Below are 20,145 nucleotides of genomic sequence, written 5' to 3' on the forward strand. Positions count from 1 at the left end.
AGATAAAAACCTGAAAATAATAAAACTTCTCAGAGCAGATCAGAAAGACACCTTCCAGCTCACTTGCAGAAGGAAAAAAACTGAAGACATGCACTATAGTCCACTGAGGAAGGAGGCGGAGCTAAAGAAAAATTGTATGATTTCTTCTGCAACAGCTTACGATTGTGGAGACTTAACCCACTTGTCAGGACTTGTATGCATTGTAACAAAAAAAGAGATTAGGTTCTTACTTTGATAACATATTTTCCAGTATATAAGGATGGTGTGCTGAACCATAGGGTTATCCATCCATGCTTGCAGCATACTGCAGAAGATGTCAATCACAGCATTCCAACTCCTTCTCCATGGTCAATGCTGCCCCCTTCTTTTTGTACCAAAGCTGGTGACCTGTAGAAGACAGAAGAAGGAGGGATATGGGGAACTCCCCCAAATTAGGTCTCTGATTTGCTTAGATGAAGTTAAAACAATCAGTGTAAAACAATCAGTGAGGAAACAGTAATGTAGTGAACACATTAACAAGCCTCGCAGCACATGCGACAAGGGCACTCTTCAGCCGCCCTTCCAGCATAAAAGGGGTATTAGGGTCTGAGGACTCCATCCCTACCAATTTTGAGGCATAACAAGGTATTTTAAGGGAGTGTGAGAATACAGAAAAATAAAATTGGGAAATCCAAGATGGGTGGGGGGGAGAACGGGGAACAAATCTGTAGCTGTAGAAACAGTCAAAACACAGTTTTTCTGAATCTCCCACCACCACAGATTTTCCCCATAGGCTGTCACAACCTTCCTCATGCATCTGTACCTCACACCTCTCCCACCACCATGTCCAATATTTCTTTTTCCCTCCCTATGCCCAACAATTCACCTCTTCATTTCCCCATGTGCACTGTCTCTCTTTCCCTTAGACACCCATGCCCAACAATTCTCCCTTTCTATTCCTTCCCCCCACCTCAGCATCTCTTTCCCTCACTCCTTCCATTGTTTTATCCTATCTCCCAATTTCATTCTCCCTCCTTCCTTCCATCCTTTATCTGAAGTTTGTGCTCCCTCCCTTCCTTCCTTCTGTATCCCAATGCGACCCTGCTTCTCCCTTCCTGTGCTAACATGTACCCGTCTTCCTCTCCAAATATGTCCCTCATCATTTTTCCCTCTGTTCTGCATTCCAAATTCATGCCTCTGGCGTGTGTTTATCTCCTCTGGCCAGTTCCCTCCTATTGCAGTTCTCTTTGCAAAGCTGCGGCCATGGTTCCTGCATGTGTCTGACCTGGCAACCTGACCCTTCATGCCTCCCACAGGTGTTTACCTCCTCTGGCCAGCTCTCTCCTCCCAGTGGCACTTCTCTTCGTTAAGTCGCAGCTGATGGTTCCTACACGCGGCTCAAGGCTGATCCAGAAGCCTTCCCTCTGACGTGAGGGAAGGCTTCTGGGTCAGCCACGAACCTTGTGCTGGAACCAGTGGCCATGGCCATGGCCACTGGGAGGAGAGAGCCAACCAGAGGAGGAGGTACAAAGGGTCAAGCTGCCGGGTCAGCTGTGAGCTGTGGTTTTACAAAGAGAATTGCGATGGGAGGAGGGAGCCGGCTAGAGGAGGTAAACACCTGTGGGAGGCATGAATTTGGTTTGCAGAACGGAGGAAAAGACAATGAGGGGTACGTTAGGACAGGGGAAAATGTGCTGCAGCCTGCTTCAGCTTCTTGAAAGAGTAGCTGGTTCTTGAGGGATTTTCTGCCTCAATCCACCGTTAGCTATCACACCAAGATCTTTGGGCTGCCAGTTGGACTTCAGTCGGACTAAACCTCCACCCCCCTGGGTCACAATGAATGCTAAAAAGAGAGTTTCTGGGGAGGACGGGCTATAAAAATGAACAAATAAATAAATAAATAAGGGGGGAAAAACTGTAGCCAGCACTGTGAGCATCCCGAAGGACAATATTGATGCCTAACAGCCTAAAGCTCCTGACCAAGTCAAGGAAGCAAGCAAACACTGAAGGCCCATAACCCTGAACTTCCACAAATATTCAGCAGGCTTACTGTACAGGTCCCCAAAGGATGCACATGCCAGTTGCAGACAGAGTCTGCTACTCTCCAAACAGGCACAGACTGGAGCTGCGTAAAAACCACAAACAACCAAAAAAGACAGAAAACACACCACAAAAAATAAAGGGAACAGATTAGAACAACACCTTCATGCTTGCCTGCAAAAGGAAGAACTAAAGCGAACAGCAGAGACGGGGAAGGAGGAGGAGCTGAAAAGCTGTGATTGACATCTTCTGCAGAATGCTTGCGAGCATGAATGGATAACCCTACTGTTCAGCACACCATTCCTATTGCACCGGAATGAAAATTAAGACTGCTTGCTCAACTTTTGCTATCCCTATATTGTGAAAACAGTTACTCATACCTCTTGGTTTGTGTGCTGCAGGTCCTTGTACGCATGAACAATAGTTTTAAACTTTAGGTCTATATTCTTCACTTTGCAGATACCATACATGGAACACATCATAATCTATCCAAAAAACAAAACAGAGGATAAAGAATTCAAGTACTTAGGCTTTATTTTGCTCATCAGTTTCCTTCTGCTCCTTTTGGCTTCCAGCTGAACTGGATCAAGCTCCTGCTGAAATTATGATGCTATTAGTCTTCCATCTGCAACAACCCTATATTTCCACCCATTTTGTCATTCCTAAGGAGCATGGCTACTGCAATGATAGTCTTTGGTTAAGGAACATAGCCCTTGCCTCTCTCTGGCACATGGTACATGAGCACACTGTATCTGGTCATTGAGCTGTAGCTATTGAGTGATAATTTTGGAATCCCTTTCAATCAAGGGGGCTGTGAAACTGCCTTCAAAGCATCTCCAGCTCCAGCAAGTCCAGAGTAGAGACCACACTTGGGAACTGAATACAGATCTCACGTATTGTGGTAATGATTTGTGTGTTTGAGAATCCTTGCTTCTACTCTGTGGTAACTGCCTATGTGCCCCCTCTCACTGCGCTGTAATTGGATGGTAATATTCCCGCTATGCATACTTTATTGCAATCCGCCTTGAACTCTTTGGGTATTGGCGGACTATAAATTTTAATGAAATATAATGTAATGATCATTTAGCCCATGTATGTATTCTAAGACTGAACAAAAACAGCAGATGTCACAGAACTTTAACCATGCAGAAACACCATTAATTCCAATAATTGCAATTGTTAAAGTAATACTACATCCAAAAGAAAAAGAAAATAAAGTGTTGAGGCATCGTACTGTTCTAACACATGTTTGGAAAAGATAATGTTACTTTTATATCTATTGTAATCTCTTCATTGGCTGCAGATATTAAAAAGAATGAGACATCCAGGGTGGGGGAGAGGTTTTGGAATTGGTTTAACGGGTATATATTGATTGTTCTTGAAGGTATCTATTTGTGGATTAATAGGTGGAAGGGTGGGGGAAATAATTTTCCTTTTTTTATAAATTTTTATAAGTTTAATGTGCTTTATTTTAATATTCTATGTAAATGTATTATTTTTGTGCACTTCTATAGTTTAAAAATTGAATAAAGAATAAAAAAAAAAAAAAAAGAATGAGACAGAAACCAATCTTGCTGGTCACATCTCTATAGATTACCTGGTCTAAATGCCGGTCTTTCATAAGTTCACATTCATTTTGCAGGGTGTGCTGGAAAAGGGTCCAAATCACATATTCTAGCTCAGGGTGGTCAGATAAGAGTTGTGAGCAAAGAGCCTTCAACCGCAGGTATGCCAGTCGATATACTTAAAAGAAAAGCATATCAGAAACTCAGGACTTACTGCAAACTTAAGGGCTCCTTTTATCAAGGTGCGGTAGGTGGTTAATGTGTGAAATACCGCGCGTTCAACCGCCTGCTGCGCTAGTTGCTAAGGCCTCCATTGACGAGGTGTTAGGTTTTTGGCTTGCCGCGGGGGTTAGCGCGTGATGAAATGTCCGACGCACTAACCCCCTTAGCGCCCTAAGTTTCTACTTACTAAACTGCATTGGTAATATTATGCATTACCGTAACCAGCAATAACATCCACTAACACAGCTTAACATGGGATTTAATACCACACATGTTGTATAACAATGAGCTTTGGAAGCATTCAAATGAATGCAAAGTTCTTTAATATTATACAAGCCTTGCAAGCTATGTTATTCATAGAAAACAATCACCACCTCAAAGATCACTTTCCATCCTAGGAGTGCTGAGTTACTAACATGTGGCTAGTACAGTGGTCTCAAACTCAAACCCTTTGCAGGGCCACATTTTGGATTTGTAGGTACTTGGAGGGCCGCAGAAAAAAAATAGTTAACATCTTATTAAAGAAATGACAACTTTGCATGACGTAAGTATCTACAAATCCAAAATGTGGATTATCTGAAATTATCAGAAGCAATTAAGGAAAGGTTTATAAATTGCAACATGCAGAAAATGAAAAACTATCAAAGTATCAACTGCAAGAGATGCAATTGTGAGGTGGAGTGGAGAGGACAATTGCGTACAGACACAGGAAAGCACTTTCGTGAGGTTAAAGCAGTCAAGTGGGCAATGTTCCAGTACGTGACCGCTGGACACTTAAGGCACAAGTTTTCCATAAAGAATCATTTGTTATAATACCAAGGGCCTCAAAATAGTACCTGGCGGGCCGCATGTGGCCCCTGGGTCGCAAGTTTGAGATCACTGGGCTAGAAGATACTTCAAGGAAACAATTTAAAGGTGTTGGTGTTTAGTATTAAAAATCCTCTCCCAATAAATTTTAAAATCACACCCTTTCTCAGCCCTCTCTCCCTCATTGACACCTACTAGCTTTCCTTGGTAGGCATGGGGGAACGGGGTACGAAGAGGAGCAGCAGTCCCTTGATGTTCCTACCCCAGGGATTCCCACAGCCAAAATGGCATCCTCAGTCCCCTAGCAGAAGTCTTGTGAAACTACCAATGGAACACTAGGGGACTGATTCTGTTCCCTTCATTACTTACCAGGAAGACCCCAGCAAGTCCCGTAGGGAGTATACTTTTAAAATGGATCCAAGAATGGGTTTAAAGCAGAGTACAGGTGGTTATCCCCATTGTGACAATTAGGTATGGTCTTAGGAACTGCACGACAATTTTGGAATAATTTACCAGAAACGATTAAGATGAATCATCATACTTCCATTTTAGGAAAATCGTGACTTGGTTGTTTGATCAACTATTCACTAAATTGGGATCTTTACATGGAAATGCAAGGATCAAATAGGTTTATGAAAATATTAAGCTGATATGTCTAATATTACTGCTCAAATTTGAAAAATGGATTTAGAAAGGAATTCATCAGTTTGGCCAATTGCCTGAGGGTGACAAATGTAACATTTAGTTGGTTGCAGGATGAGCATGGGTTAATGCTGGGATATATACAGTTTAAACATTTTATAAGGGTCAAGGGTTTAGGGCCAGAAAGGAAGGAAGGGGTTACTGAGGTAGAGGAAGTTTAGAGGTTGATGAAAAGTATGAAGGATTAGGTTCTTACCTTGATAATCATCTTTCCTGCAGAACAGCATAGGATTCCTTATGGATGGGTTAAGTACCTCAACTTTTTTTCTCTCTGCCCCCTTGTCTCTCTGGGCAGTGCCTCCTCTCCTCAATGCACACCAAAGCAAAAGATAACTCCTAGGAGAGGAAAGAAAACAAGAGGGGGGGGGGGCTTGGGAAACTCCCCGATCTAGATAAGTTTGATCTGCTTTGCAATAGTAAACAAAAATTAACAAACTACTCAACCGAGAAACAAATAATGGTGGAGAAAAAAAACACCTACTTGTTTGCAACCAGCACTAATACTTGTACAGCTCTTAGCAAAACAAAACGGGCTGATATCAATCTCGGCTCTAATATGCCTATATTCAAAGGATTTTTTTTCCTCTTCTTCGGCTGCCTCGAGCCAAGCCGGATACTCTTCTCTGCCTACAAGCCAATGCAGGCATAACAGACATCTAACGGGGAGAGGTGTAAGGAATCGTATGCTGTTCTACAGGAAAAAGGATTATCAAGGTAAGGAACTAATCCTTCCTTATTGTGCAAACAGCAAACAATTCCTTATGGATGGGACAGATGAACCTGTGACCAGCACAGAGGACCCAAAGGCCCTGTCCGTTTGTGCCGCCACATCCACTCTATAAAATTTTGTAGAGGTATAGAGAGTACACCATGTGCCTACCCTACAAATTTCATCAGGTGGCACTACCCTGGACTCTGCCCAGGAAGATGTCACATTTCTGGTAGAGTGAGTTTTCAATTGCAAACGGCAGCTGCTTTCCACAGCCAATGTACGCTGAAGAAATAGCCATGCAGATCCATTTGAAGGTAGAAGCTTTAGGGGCTGGTCTGTCCCAACGGCTAGCACTGATCAAGATAAATAGGTGATTCGATAGAGGGAACTCATTTGTCACCTCAAGATAACAAAGTAGAACTCTCCTGACAACCAGCAACTTCAACACTTTCTCTTGTTCCTTCTCTCCCGTGGGCTGAAAAGTGGGAAGCTGCACATCCTTGTTGACATGAAATGCTGAAACTACCTTCAGTAGAAAGGAAGGCACAGTGCATAAAAAGATACCCTGCTTCCATGGGGCAGGGACACATGTCCTCTTTTTTTCATTATGAAATCTGGTAACCCTACTGCAGGAGCGAGCACCGCTCCCAAGGAACCTATTCCTGAGATCTAAGGGTTAGAGCAGGCTGGCTATGCAGGTGCTTCTTTTAAAAGTGTGACCCTCCTGGCTTCAGACGCCAAATTCTGGCCCTTTTCCCAGGTAGAGCTGTCCCAGTACTGCTGGGAATCTCTTAGCACAGGGAAGCCTCGAACAAGAACAGATTAAAAGACATCTTTTCAACTCGCTTTCGGAAATTAAAACTGAGGAGAGGGGTGCTGCCTAGAGAGACAAGAGGGATGGAGAAAAGAAAAAGATCGATGTCTTCTGCAAGCAACTTGCATAACAACATAAGAATAGCCTTCCAGTGCTGCTATATCTTTCTTGAGATAAGGAAACCAGAATTGAACACAATATTTCAGGTGAGGTCGCACCATGGAGTGATACATAGGCATTATAACATTCTTAGTCTTTGTTAACCATCCCTTTTTTAATAATTCCTAGCATCTTGTTTGTTTTCTTGGCCACTGCTACACATTGGACGGAAGGTTTCATCAAATTGTCTACGATGACACTCAGATGCTTTTCTTGGGCGCTAACCCCCAAGGTGAACCCTAGCATCTGGTAACTGTGATTTGGGTTATTCTTCCCAATGTGCATCACTTTGCATTTGTCCACATTAAATTCCATCTGCCACCTGGACGCCCAGTCTCCCAATTTTTAACAATCTGCATGCATTTTAACAACTTTGAATAGTTTAGTGTCATCTGCAAATTTAATCACCTCACTTCTCGTTCCAATTTCCAGATTATTTTAAAAAAGTTAAATAGCACCGGTCCCAGTACAGACCCCTGCAGCACTCCACTGTTTCCTTCATTGAGAGAAAATGACCATTTAACTCTGCCCTCTATTTTTTATCCGATAACCAATTCCTAATCCACAACTGAACTTTGCCACCTATCCCATGACACTTTAATTTTCTCATGAGCCTCTCATGAGGAATTTTGTCTAAAACTTTCTGAAAATCTAGATATACTATATCAACTGGCTCATCTTTATTCACATGTTTATTCACACCTTCAAAGAAGTCAAGCAAATTGGTGAGGCAAGATCTTCCTCAGCTGAACACTTGCTAACTCTGTCCCATTAAAAATCATTTTTGTCTACGTAGTCTACAATTTTATTTTTTATAATTGTTTCCACCATTTTGCCTTAAGTCAGACTTACTGGTCTGTAATATCCTGGAGCTCCCCTGGAACCCGTTTTAAAAATTGGCAGAACATTGTCCACCCTCCAATCTTCAGGTACTACAGATGACTTTAGTGACAGGTTACAGATCACTAACAGCAGGTCAGCAATTTCCTGTTTGAGTTCTTTTATTACCCTGGGATGTATACCATCCAGTCCGGGTGATTTATCACTTTTTAACTTGTCAATTTGGCTTTGTACATCTTCCAGATTCATAGAGTTTTCTTTCAGTTCCTCCACATCATCATCCTTGAAAACCTTTTCCATTTCAGGTAGATCTCTTACATCTTCTTCCGCAAAGACAGAAGCAAAGAATTCATTCAGTCTTTCTGCTATGGCCTTATCTTCCCTGAGTGCTTGATCATCCAACAGTTCTACAGATTCCCTCACAGGTTAATGCTTCTGATGTACCTAAAAAATTTGTTATGAGTTTTTGCTTCTTTTGCAAGTTTTCTCTTCATATTCTTTCTTAGCTTTTTATCAGTGCTTTGCATCTAACTTGCCAGTGCTTGTATATCTTCTTATTTTCTTCATTCAGATCCTTTTCTCATTTTTTAAAGGATGTTGGTTGTTTTTTTTTGCTCTAATAGCCTCTTTCACTTCACCTTTTAACCATATCTGCTCTTGTTTCTTCTTCTTTCCACCTTTGCTGAAACGTGGATTACATCTGGTCTGAGCTTCCATGATGGTATTTTTAAATAACATCCATGCCTGGTTTACAGTCCTAACCTTTGCAACTGATCCTTTTAGCTTCTTTTAACCATTTTCCTCATTTTATCATAGTCGCCCTTTTTAAAATTAAATGCCTTCACAATAGATTTCTTTTGCGACGTCACTCCCGGTATCAGTTCAAATTTGATCATGTTATAAGAACATAAGAATAGCCTTAGTGGGTCAGACCAATGGCCCATCAAGCCCAGTAGCCCATTCTCATAGTGGCTAATCCAGGTCATTAGTACCAAAACCCAAGGAGTAGCAATATTCCATACTACCGATCCAAAGCAAGCAGTGGCTTCCTCCATGTCTTTCTCAATAACAGACTATTTCCCAGCAGACCCAACAAAGTTAACTCCTGTACTATGCCTTGCATTCCACTAAGGACCAAATCTAAAATAGCTCCCCATGTTCTCAGTTTCTGGACCAGTTGCTCCAAGAAGCAGTCATTTAAGATGTCTAGGAATTTTACCTCCCTAGAACTCCCTGATTAACATTTAACCAGTCAATGCGGTAATTGAAATCATAAACAACAGTCTATGTGATAAGGATCCTGCAGCCAATAAACCAAAAGAAAGAGGGCTAAAAAATATATTACTGATTACTATACTCAGTTAAGAAAAAGGAAAAAACCTTTAAATCGTAAAACAAATTTCAAAGTGGAGAAAAGGCCTCAGTTTGTCTTCATTGTTTCTGAAAAACTCCACTTGTTTCTATCAATGTCCTGAGTGCCATTCCTGAAAGTAATGGGCAAGGAGCAGTGCATGTAAAGCTGTCAGCATAGAGCAGAAGAAAGGACACAGCAAAAATTATGTGAAACCCCTGACGCAGCCAATTTTGGCAAAATGGGGATTTCCCTTTGGGCGCTAGCTGCGTGGACTCTGGACAGGAATGGTGATGATAGAAACAGCGAGAAGGACTTTACAGCAAGCCGTGGAATTATCGAGGCTTCAATGATCCAACACTACAGCTAAGGGCTCCTTTTACTAAGGTGTGTTAGGGCCTTAACGTGCAGAATAGCGCGCGCTAAATTGCATTGAGCTGGCGTTATTCTAGAAGTGCACTGTACTGTGTAGCGCATGGTAATTTTGTGCATGCACTAAAAACGCTAACGCACCTTAGTAAAAGGAGCCCTAAGTGTTTTTGCTCTTGCTCCACATTGTTGACACAAAGTTACTGCTACATTATTATTGCTACGTTTCAATTTCGTTCTGTGAGAATCTAATCTAATCTTCTATTTGTGCGTCGCTCATACCTATACAAGCTCAAGGCAACTGTAAAAAGAGGTAAGAGGGGAAAGAAAGAGGAGGGAGAGAGAGGAGGTGGATAAGTAGGAGAGGAAGGGGAGAGAGGAGGAAGGGAGGAAAGGAAGAGAGGAGAGGGTAAAGGAGATTACGTATTGAACAGATGGGTTTTCAGTTTTCTTCAGAAGATGATGTGGCAAGGTTCTGTTCTGGTCCTTTCTGAAAGGCCAATCCAAGTTTTGACTCCTAGAAAGGTGAGCATGGAGGGCAGCCTAAGTTAAGTGTTAGAGAGTGGCAATTTAATTGGTAACACTGACAGATTGAAGTATTTCTAAGAAGATAAAAGTATTAAAAAAGAAAGGGAAAAAGACATTGATAGAAGTAAGTAGAGTTTTTTTTAGACCCATGAAGACAAACTGAGGTCTTTTATCCACTTTGGAATTTGTTTTATGATTTAAAATTGTTGGTTTTTTTTCCATTTTCTTAACTGAGTATAGTAATCAATGATAACACTTTTTAGCCCTCTTTCTTTGGGTTTATTGGCTCCAGGATTAAATTACATCAGTTTCTTTTATTCCGCCAATACCTTGCGGTTGTAGGCGGATTACAAAAGAATGAGATTCTGGTCACATATAAGTTTTGTTGTTTATGGTTATGAGTGTGCTCCCCAACTTGTTATAGTAGGATTACAGCAATTGAAATCACCCATACTATTGCCCAACTCTCCAGATTTCCTAATCTCTGAAAACATTTCTTCATCTGTTTGTTCATTTTGTCCCGGGGACGGTAGTATAACCCAATCTTTATATTAATGGATTCCACACTGCTATCTATGTTATGCAGAATGTTTATTTTATTTAATTACCTCTCTGACATATAGCGTAACCCCCTCTCCAATTTGATCTACTCTATCCTTGCGATATAATTTATACCCAGGTAACTCTACCTTCCTCTTAAATCCTCCTGGCTTTCTTTCACCATTATTGAAACCTCTCTACTGGGACTCCCTAAATATCCTGTTTCAATAGTATCCTTCATGTATACCTCACACTGAACCATCAACTCCTGGATGACTGTCTGCTTTCCTCCACATCTCAGTTTACAGCTTCTCTTATCTCCTTTTTAAACATTAGCACTAGCAGCTTAGTTCCATCCCGGTTAAGGTGGAGTCTATCCGTTTCAGAACAGGTTGCCCAGTTCCTAACAAATCTAAATCCCCTCATCCCTGCACCATCATCTCAACCACGCATTGAGACTTCGGAGCTCTGCCTGCCTCTTGGGTCCTGCAAATAGAACTGGGAGCAAATTGAGGTGCTTAACATCTGTAAAGAATCATATGCTGTTTGCACAGGATGGGGCAATTACGAAATTCAGAGTATCTTAGAAGCAGAGACTTTGTTAAATTTAGGTTTATGCTGGATTTAAGGACTGAATTATTTCTGGAGATTTGGAGGATACAATAACGAATGCTTGATTTAATGGTACAATTATCTTCAAGAGAAACTGTTCATTTTACGAACCTGATTAATCAAGGAATATGTCTTAACAGTACAAAACAGTTCACATTTGAATATATAGATAATTCTACCAGTTCATTTCCACATAAGTGCCAGTTCCCTGTGTTGTTAATTTAATTACTTTGATCAGAGTAAGGATGAGAAATTCCTAAGATATTAGCAACATGAACTCTATCTTTGAAGTTCAAATTCCCTGTAAATTATTGGCAAACCTTTCTTGTAGAAAAGAGAGAGAGAGGTCGATCTCTGTGCTCTTTGAGGATGCCGAGGTTGGGTCGTAGCACTGGTCTGTCCATCTGTATTTTGTGTAGAATTTACACGCACTGATCCTGTGCATCCTTTTTTCCTGGGAGATCTTATAGGGGAAAGATATCTGCAAATAATAATATACCAGAATGTAATGCTTTCAAAAATTATGTAAACATCGAAACATAGAACATGATGGCAGAAAAGGGCCACCGGCCCAACAAGTCTGCCCACTCTAAGGACCCTCCCCCCTAAGCACTTCCTCGAAGTGAACCCACATGCTTATCCCATTTTTTCTTAAAATCGAGCACGTTGCTTGCCTCAATTACCTGAAGTGGAAGATCATTCCAACGATCAACCACCCTTTCGGTGAAGAAATACTTCCTAGTGTCGCTATGAAATCTGCCACCCCTGATTTTCAACGGATGCCCTCTTGTTGCTGTAGGTCCTGTAAGGAAAAAGATATCTTCTTCTACCTCAATATGGCCAGTAACATATTTGAACGTCTTTATCATGTCTCCCCTCTCTCAGCGTTCCTCGAGAGAGTATAGCTGCAACTTATCTAGACGTTCCTCATACGGGAGATCCTTGAGTCCTGAGACCATCCTGGTGGCCATTCGCTGAACCGACTCCACTCTCAGCACATCCTTTTGATAATGTGGCCTCCAAAATTGAACAAAATATTCCAGATGAGGTTTCACCATGGACCTGTACAATGGCATTACAAGTTCGAGCTTTCGGCTGACAAAACTTCTTCGGATGCAACCCAGCATTTGCCTAGCCTTGGATGAAGCTTTCTCTACTTGATTGGCAGTTTCATATCTTCACTAATGATTACTCCTAGGTCCCGTTCTGCAGCAATTCTTGCTAAGGTCTCACTATTCAGAGTGTAAGTACTGCATGGATTTCTGCTGCCAAGGTGCATAACCTTACATTTTTTGGCATTAAAACTCAGTTGCCAAGTTGCGGACCATTTTCCAGTAAGAGTAGGTCCTGCGTCATACTGTCAGGCACTGTAATTTGCAGCCTCCATTTTGCATCCCTTTTTGTGCAGCGGAATGATGTTAGCTGTTTTCCAGTCCAATGGGACTCTTCCTGTACTCAGGGAAAGATTGAAGAGCGTAGCTAACGGTTCCATTTATTAATCATTTAAATTCCCAAGAAGCTCTAAGTCAGAGCTTCTCAAACTGTGGAACGGGATACCTAGATTCACTAAGCAAACTGATCGTGTACTGATCGGTTTGCAAGCCCTTTGCAACCAAATTTCCCTCCAACTCCATTCACTAACGCCTGTAGCAATCCAATCTCGACCCTCCCATGCAAATTAGCAAAACCCCATTCAAAATAGCCAAGCGATTGATTCACTAACAATTGCTTGGCTATTTCGAATCGGGTTTTACTACTGGCAAACCCAACTGCTGCAGACCTGTCGGTAACTGAGTTACCTAAAAGATATTATATAGAAAGGCCTTAACCATATATCGACCCTATAAATTTAAACAAAATAGATAGAGGAAAGATAATTTAATAAATACTGTATAAGGATTATTTCAATTATATTTTGAACATTTATGATAATATTTTGATTTAGATTTATTACATCAGATGTTATTATGGCTTTTATTTTAGTCTTGAATGGTGCTAGTTTGATGATTTGATTACTTTATATATTTATTAAATTATCTTCCCTCTATCTATTTTAGTAACTGAGTTACCGACAGATCTGCAAGTTTTTTGACAGGCCTACCTATCTTTTTTATTCATTTTTTTCCATGGCACAGATATTTTGCGTGTGTTACACATGCAAAATATCTGCCCAATTAAAAAAAAAAAAATAATAACAAACAGGCAGGCCTGTCAAAAAAATGTACCCTCCCCGAAGAAAACACGCCCCCCAAGCAGGAGGGATGCCAACTCCCTCCTGCCATAAACGCTAAAAAAAAAACCACATTACACTTCTCCCTCGGTATTCGCGGGGGTTAGGGGCAGAGCCAGACCACGAAGTGTGAAAAATCGCGAATAACTTTGTGCCGGCTCTGACATCCCCCGGACCTTACCTGGTGGTCTAGCGGGCTTTTGGGGCATGAGCGATCTTACTACGCTCCTGCCCCTTACAGATCGCCAATAGGAAATGGCTGCTGTGAGCTCCCGTGGTCCCTGGGGTGGGCCGGTCGTGGGTGAGGCGGTGGGGTTGGTGGGCTGGCCGTGCTTGATTGGGGAGGGGATGTTGGGCAGGGCCGGTGTGTCAGGCCGGTGGGTGGGGCTAGTGTAGGCTCTCCTGCCTGCTCTGCTCTACCCCGATCTCTCCTGCCTGCTCGCCGGACTCTCCTGCTCTCTGCCGCCGTTACCCGCAGTGCAGGCCCACTTAACCACGGGCTTGCAATGCGGGGAATGGTGGCAGAGAGCAGGAGAGTCCGGTGAGCAGATAAGAGAGATCAGGGCACAGCAGGGCAGGCAGGAGTGATCAAGGCAGAGCCCTGACTGCAGTGACAGGAGGCTGCTTCTCCTGTCACTACTGTCAGGGTCTGCGCATGAGCGGGTATCGCACATTTGCAATCCCTGCTCGCAAATGGGGGCGTTCCTCTGATCACCCCCATTTGAATATGACTGATTTGTGAATCAGTCGGACCTGTCCAAATCAGAAACAGATTGTTCAGATTCGGGCAGGTTAGTGAATCTAGCCCCAAGGGGGTTTACAAAAGACACATTTGGGTTGCAACCTGGGTGGTCTCTCCACAGGTGCATTATTATCCTTTACTATTGATTGAGGGTAGGGTCACCCAATTTTATTTGGCCATGATCATGAGGTCTTAGCCACAAAAAGATCAATAAGCACTTCTCTAGCTATGGCAAATCCAACCTATAAACTGTCTATGTGTCAATTAGGATAAAACTTGGACTGGAAAACTTGCACTATAAGAATAGCTACAGTAAATTGTAACCGATAGACTGTATATTATGTATAAGGTATTAGTATTAGTCCCCTAGTATGTGTCAAGTTAGGATAATAACTTGTATTGTAAACATACCGAAATTATGGCAAAAATCCTGTTAACTGTATACTATGGGCTCCTTTTACTAAGGTGCGCTAGCGTTTTTAGCGCACGCTGAGAATTAGTGTGCGCAAACCCTGTGCTAAACAAAAAATACTAACGCAAGCTCTATGGAGGCATTAGCATCTAGTGTGCGAGGCATTGTAGCGTGCCCTAAAACCGCTAGCTAGCACACCTTAGTAAAAGGAGCCCTATGTATGTTTAACCTGTAACCCGTTCTGAGCTCTTTGGGGACAATGGGATAGAAAACAAAATAAATACATTCCTAAATTACTCCCTCTTTTATGAATGCATAGCACGGGTTTTAGTGCCGGCAGCGTTGGTAACTGCTTCAACGCTTATAGAATTCCTATGAGCGTCAGAGCAGGTACTGCCACTGCCAGCGCTAAAACCCGCACTATGCATTCGTATAAGAGGGGGTTAGTAAGGGGAATCCTATCAGTGGAATGTATTATATAAAATGCCAATCATCATTTGTATCAAACAGTAAAAAATAATTTTATAAATCTTAAATCTAACATTCTGAGATCCATTACAAATTTTTATGATAATATGTATATGTAACTATTGTAATAATTTTTAATTATCTTTGATTGTCACATTTTCTGCAATTGTTTTAAGAATTATAAATTTTTTATCTTATCATCATACTGTAATTTTGGGATTATTTTGCCATCTAGTGGTTAAAGAAGTGATAGCTTTCACATTAGGTAACTGTGAACACTCAAATAAACATAGGCCAAACTCTATATTCCTCTGATGTATATCAGAAAACCTAATCTATTTTCTATTTTGAATAAACCAGTATTACATTTTAGGCCCTATACATGGAGGGCCATTTTCGATAGGATGTGATTGTGAGGTTATTGGGTGGGGGTGATGAGGATACACCTACGGTAGAGGGGGCTATTTGCTAAGGATTTTCTGAGGGAAGGTGATAGAGGTCACCATATCTACCCTGGCATGTGATGACTGGGATGGAGGAATACATGATGGTAAGGAGAGTAATTGGAATGACATAGGAGAGCAGAGATTGTGGCATTGGTATTATGAAGGCAGTGTAAATTATGAATGACTGTTGTGCTTAGGCTTGGGTTACAGAGCCTTGATCTGTATCTCTGTAGTAATACTCTTAAGGCAATTCCAGCTGTCTGTGATGGTATGACTGGTGATAACTGTGTCCAATAGATGAACCCTTCCAACCTTCTTCAAAGTTAATTTGTGTAGGTTAAATTTGAGTTTGTGGTAATTATTTAGTGGTAGATGGGTGGAGAGAGTGACTAAATGGAATCATTGGGCAGTGTTGTGGTTTGAGCTCTTAGTTTTAGGGTATTATGCAGTGTTTTTATTTATGGTACAGCTATTTTCAGGTGTGTGTAGTGGTTAAGGTGGTGAGGAGGTAGTTTGGTAAGGATTGGTAGTGGAAGCCTTAATTAGTGTTAATTTGTAGTTGTGGGTATATAAATGTAATGTGAGTTTAGAGATTGGTGGGATGAGGGGCAGGGTGGGTGGGCGTAGGCCTCAGATCTATAAGCATGATATATCTTTGGAATTTATCTCTAAAGGTGTCCTAGAAGTCAGTATGTTTCAAGTCAGAGAGAGATAGGTTAAACTAGATTGAAATGAGTGCAGATTTAACAGCGAGAAGTTTGTCTAAGGGCTCCAGCAGCCAGTCTGTACGCTGGCTAGCAGATTTGCCAAGGAGCCTAGAGAGATAGCAGGTAAGTAGAATATCAATGAGAAAGGTCTAGAAGAGTGCTTGCAAACATTTTACAACTTCATTCATATTAAACAGTTCTTAGAAAAATAACATAAAAAAAGAAACCCTGAAGACAATCTTGTTGCCAATAGTGTCTGATTAAATATTCAATCTATAATTGGCTAACACCATCCCTTGGGGAGAATGTTTGGAATTAATTAAGAATTAACTATTGAAGAAAATTGAAATAATGGACATCAGTATGGGATCATTACATACAAACGAGGGGCTGTGGGCTCGGGCAGTAACTCATAGATGACCAGCACCAGACCATAAGTCTAAATAAGAACTGCCCCATACATCATTTAGTTCAATTTTGTGCAATTGATTTAACCAAAAATACTATCGCACCAGTGATAAGGAAAATAAAAGCTTAATAAACTCTCAAAATCACTGTGTCAATAATAAAAGTGCAAAGTGCTCACATAAAATTATATTCAAATAATTTGATAGAAAGTGCTGTGCTGAACTGAGTCTCACTGAAATTTCATAGTATCATAAGAACATAAGAAATGCCTTCACCAAATCAGACCTTTGGTCCATCTAGTCCGGCGACCCGCAAACGCGGAGGCCAATCTAGGTGTTCCCTGATGGAGACCTAAGTGTTCCCTGATGAAGACCTTATTTACCCGTATCCCTCAATGTGATTTGCAAGGAGGTGTGCATCCAACTTGCACTTGAATCCCATAATGGAGGTTTCCGTCACACCCTCCTCCGGGAGAGCATTCCAAGCATCCACCACTCGCTGTGTGAAACAGAACTTCCTGACATTTGTCCTGGGCCTGCCACCCCTCAATTTCAGCCCATGACCTCTTGAACGAGTCACATTTGACAACGTGAATAACGATGCTTCTTGCTCTATTTTGTTGAAACCTTTTAGTATTTTAAAAGTCTCTATCATATCCCCAGTCTTCTCTTCTCAAGGGTGAACAAGCTCAGTTTTCCGAGGCGTTCTTTGTAGCTCAAATTTCCCATATCTTTTATTAGTTTTGTGGCTCACCTCTGCACCCTCTCCAGCAGGGTTATATCCTTCTTTAGGTAAGGAGACCAGTGTTGGATACAGTACTCCAGGTGTGGTCTGACCATTGCTCTGTAAAGCGGCATTATGACGTCCACCGATCTACTCGTGATACCCTTCTTTATCATGCCCAGCATCCTGTTGGCTTTCTTTGCCGCCGCTGCACATTGAGCCGACGGCTTCAGGTTCCTGTCTATCAGTACCCCCAGATCCCTTTCCTGTTCGCTCTTGCCCAAAGTCACACCTAACATTTTATATTCATGTTCCCTGTTCTTCGTGCCCAGGTGCATCACTTTGCATTTGCCTATATTAAACTTCATCTGCCACTTTTCCGCTCATTTCTCTAGCTTGTTCAAATCTCTTTGGAGTTCTTCGCTGTCTATTTGTGACCCAACTGACTGACATAGTTTTGTGTCATCTGCGAACTTGATTATATTACTCGTCGTTTCCTCTTCCAGGTCATTTATGAATATATTGAATAAGAATGGCCCAAGAACCGAGCCCTGGGGCACACCGCTTGTCACCTTTTCCCAGTCTGAGAACTTCCCATTTATGCCTACCCTCTGCAATCTATTCTCCAGCCAATTGCCTATCCATCTTAGTACATCCCCTTCAATTCCATGGCTTTGTAGTTTCCTCAGAAGCCTAGCATGTGGAACCTTGTCAAACGCCTTCTGGAAGTCCAAGTATATTATATCAACCGGGTCTCCGCTATCGATTTGTTTTTTCACCTTCTCAAAAAATTAAAGTAAATTCGTCATGCACGACTTCCCCTTCCTGAAGCCGTGTTGACTAGCTCTCATCAGGTCGTGATTTTCCAGGTGTTGCACTATGCTATCCTTGATTAATGCTTCAACCATCTTCCCAGGAACTGACATAAGACTCACAGGTCTATAGTTGCCTGGTTCTCCTCTCGATCCTTTTTTTGAAGATTGGAATGACATTCACTATCTTCCAGTCATCTGGTATTCGCCCAGTTCTAATTGACAAATTAGCTAGGGAGTGTAATAGCTCTCCGATTTCTACCTTAACTTCCTTTAGCACTCTCGGGTGAATTCCATCCGGTCCAGGGGACTTGTCACTTCTTAGTCTGTCGATCTGATAGTATATCATGTCCAAGTCCACATTCACTGTGGTGAGGCTATCCTCAACTACACCCTTGAATACTTTCCCTGGTTCGGGCATTGATGCAGTGTCCTCCTTGGTAAAGACAGACGCGAAGAATGAATTTAGCCTATCTGCAATCTGTTTATCTTTCTTGATGCTTCCTTGATCACTCGACGGTTGATTTTCAAAGTGCATTGGAATATTAAAAAAGTTCATAGAAAAGTTAATATTTGAAGTGAAAGTTCATAAAAAAATGTTTATCACTAATAAATACTTGGCTGAATCCAATTGAAAATTCATGCTACCACATAACAATTCATGTTGCAACTCAATTCATGGAAAAATTCATCCAAAGTGTTTTTCACTAATGAGCACTTAGCTGAATAATGTTGAAAGTTTGTGCAGCCACACAATGGTTCATATCACCACTCGACAGAGCTCCATTTTGACACCTACATACATTTTAGAAATCCATGTGGTATAGTTAGATTGAAATGAGTGCAGATTTAACAGGGAGCATTTTGTCGAGGGCTCCAACAGTCTTGGTCTACTATGCTTCTCACAGTCAGCCGATGATTTTGACGCACAATTTGACAAATATTTGCAGTGTTTTTGTCAGTTCTGCTCATTACTGACCACCCAGATCTTTCTTCATCAGTGATGCTTTCTATCCCCTCAGAAAAATGTTTAATTCAGTGCATACTGCCATTTTCTTCATGGCATTATCCACATAAACTTGGACCAATCAGATCCCTGATTTCATTTCCACTCTTGCCAAGTTTAACAAGAAATGTAATGTTTGCTTGTTGCTCTAATTCAAGCAACGACATTCTCGTGACAACACACAAAAACATGCAATAACAATAATGAATGCCACTTAGCAAGACACCGCCGCACATTGACACGAACACAGCTGTGAGACATTGATATACCAAGGTTATAAAACTTTATCAAGTTATTTGTACAATGCTGCCAATATAAGCGCAGAGGCAAGTTCACAAACTTAATTGTCAGACCTCATATTTTGCAAAATAAGTGCAGATTTTTCAGTTCTTACCAGCACATATATACACAAAGTCATATCTATTTTAGAGCAGGGAGTCACATTTTGCCTTTATGAGACAGGCATATATCATTTTACACCAAACTGAAACTTTGCCAATTTGTTCCTGTATTTTAGATGTACAAAATGTGCATTATGTTGATATTGTAAGTAGCATACTATGCCATAAAGTGTATCGTTATTTGAATATCTATTGCCTATGTTTGGATTATTCTTGCAGTACAATATCTTGGGTTAATATCTTCAAAACAGCAGTAAATAAATCCTAATAAAATAAACAAACATATGTACCTGTGTGCATGACTGCCTAGGTACTCCTTTATAAAATTACTCTAGAATTGGCTATATAAAAAAGTGGATATGCTTCCAGATCCAGTTGAGTCAAAAAAGGCTCTTTCAATGTTGTTTTTTTATTTTCTTGTATTTTTATAGATATTTCTACCATATTTATAGGCTTCTCATTATTTTTAATTAACTATTTACATTTTTGATTGTTTAAAATCCTCAAAGGATAGGAAATCAGATCGAAGAGCCACAAATGCATTTGTCTA

At 41.2% G+C, this 20,145-nt stretch overlaps 1 protein-coding gene across 2 annotated transcripts in view; it reads right to left on the bottom strand.

Annotated features, from left to right (window-relative positions):
- Positions 1–20,145, bottom strand: part of RB1 (RB transcriptional corepressor 1) — a 382,409-nt gene that overhangs the window by 35,474 nt on the left and 326,790 nt on the right. For both annotated transcript variants that reach the window (XM_033948118.1, XM_033948117.1), the window contains 3 exons: positions 11,561–11,721; positions 3,617–3,762; positions 2,400–2,504 (listed from right to left, as the gene is read on the bottom strand). In XM_033948118.1, the coding sequence (XP_033804009.1) occupies positions 2,400–2,504; positions 3,617–3,762; positions 11,561–11,721 (412 nt within the window). The remainder of the gene's footprint in view (positions 1–2,399; positions 2,505–3,616; positions 3,763–11,560; positions 11,722–20,145) is intronic.

Source organism: Geotrypetes seraphini, chromosome 6 (genome assembly GCF_902459505.1).
Source record: "Geotrypetes seraphini chromosome 6, aGeoSer1.1, whole genome shotgun sequence".
NCBI classification, from domain to species: domain Eukaryota; kingdom Metazoa; phylum Chordata; class Amphibia; order Gymnophiona; family Dermophiidae; genus Geotrypetes; species Geotrypetes seraphini.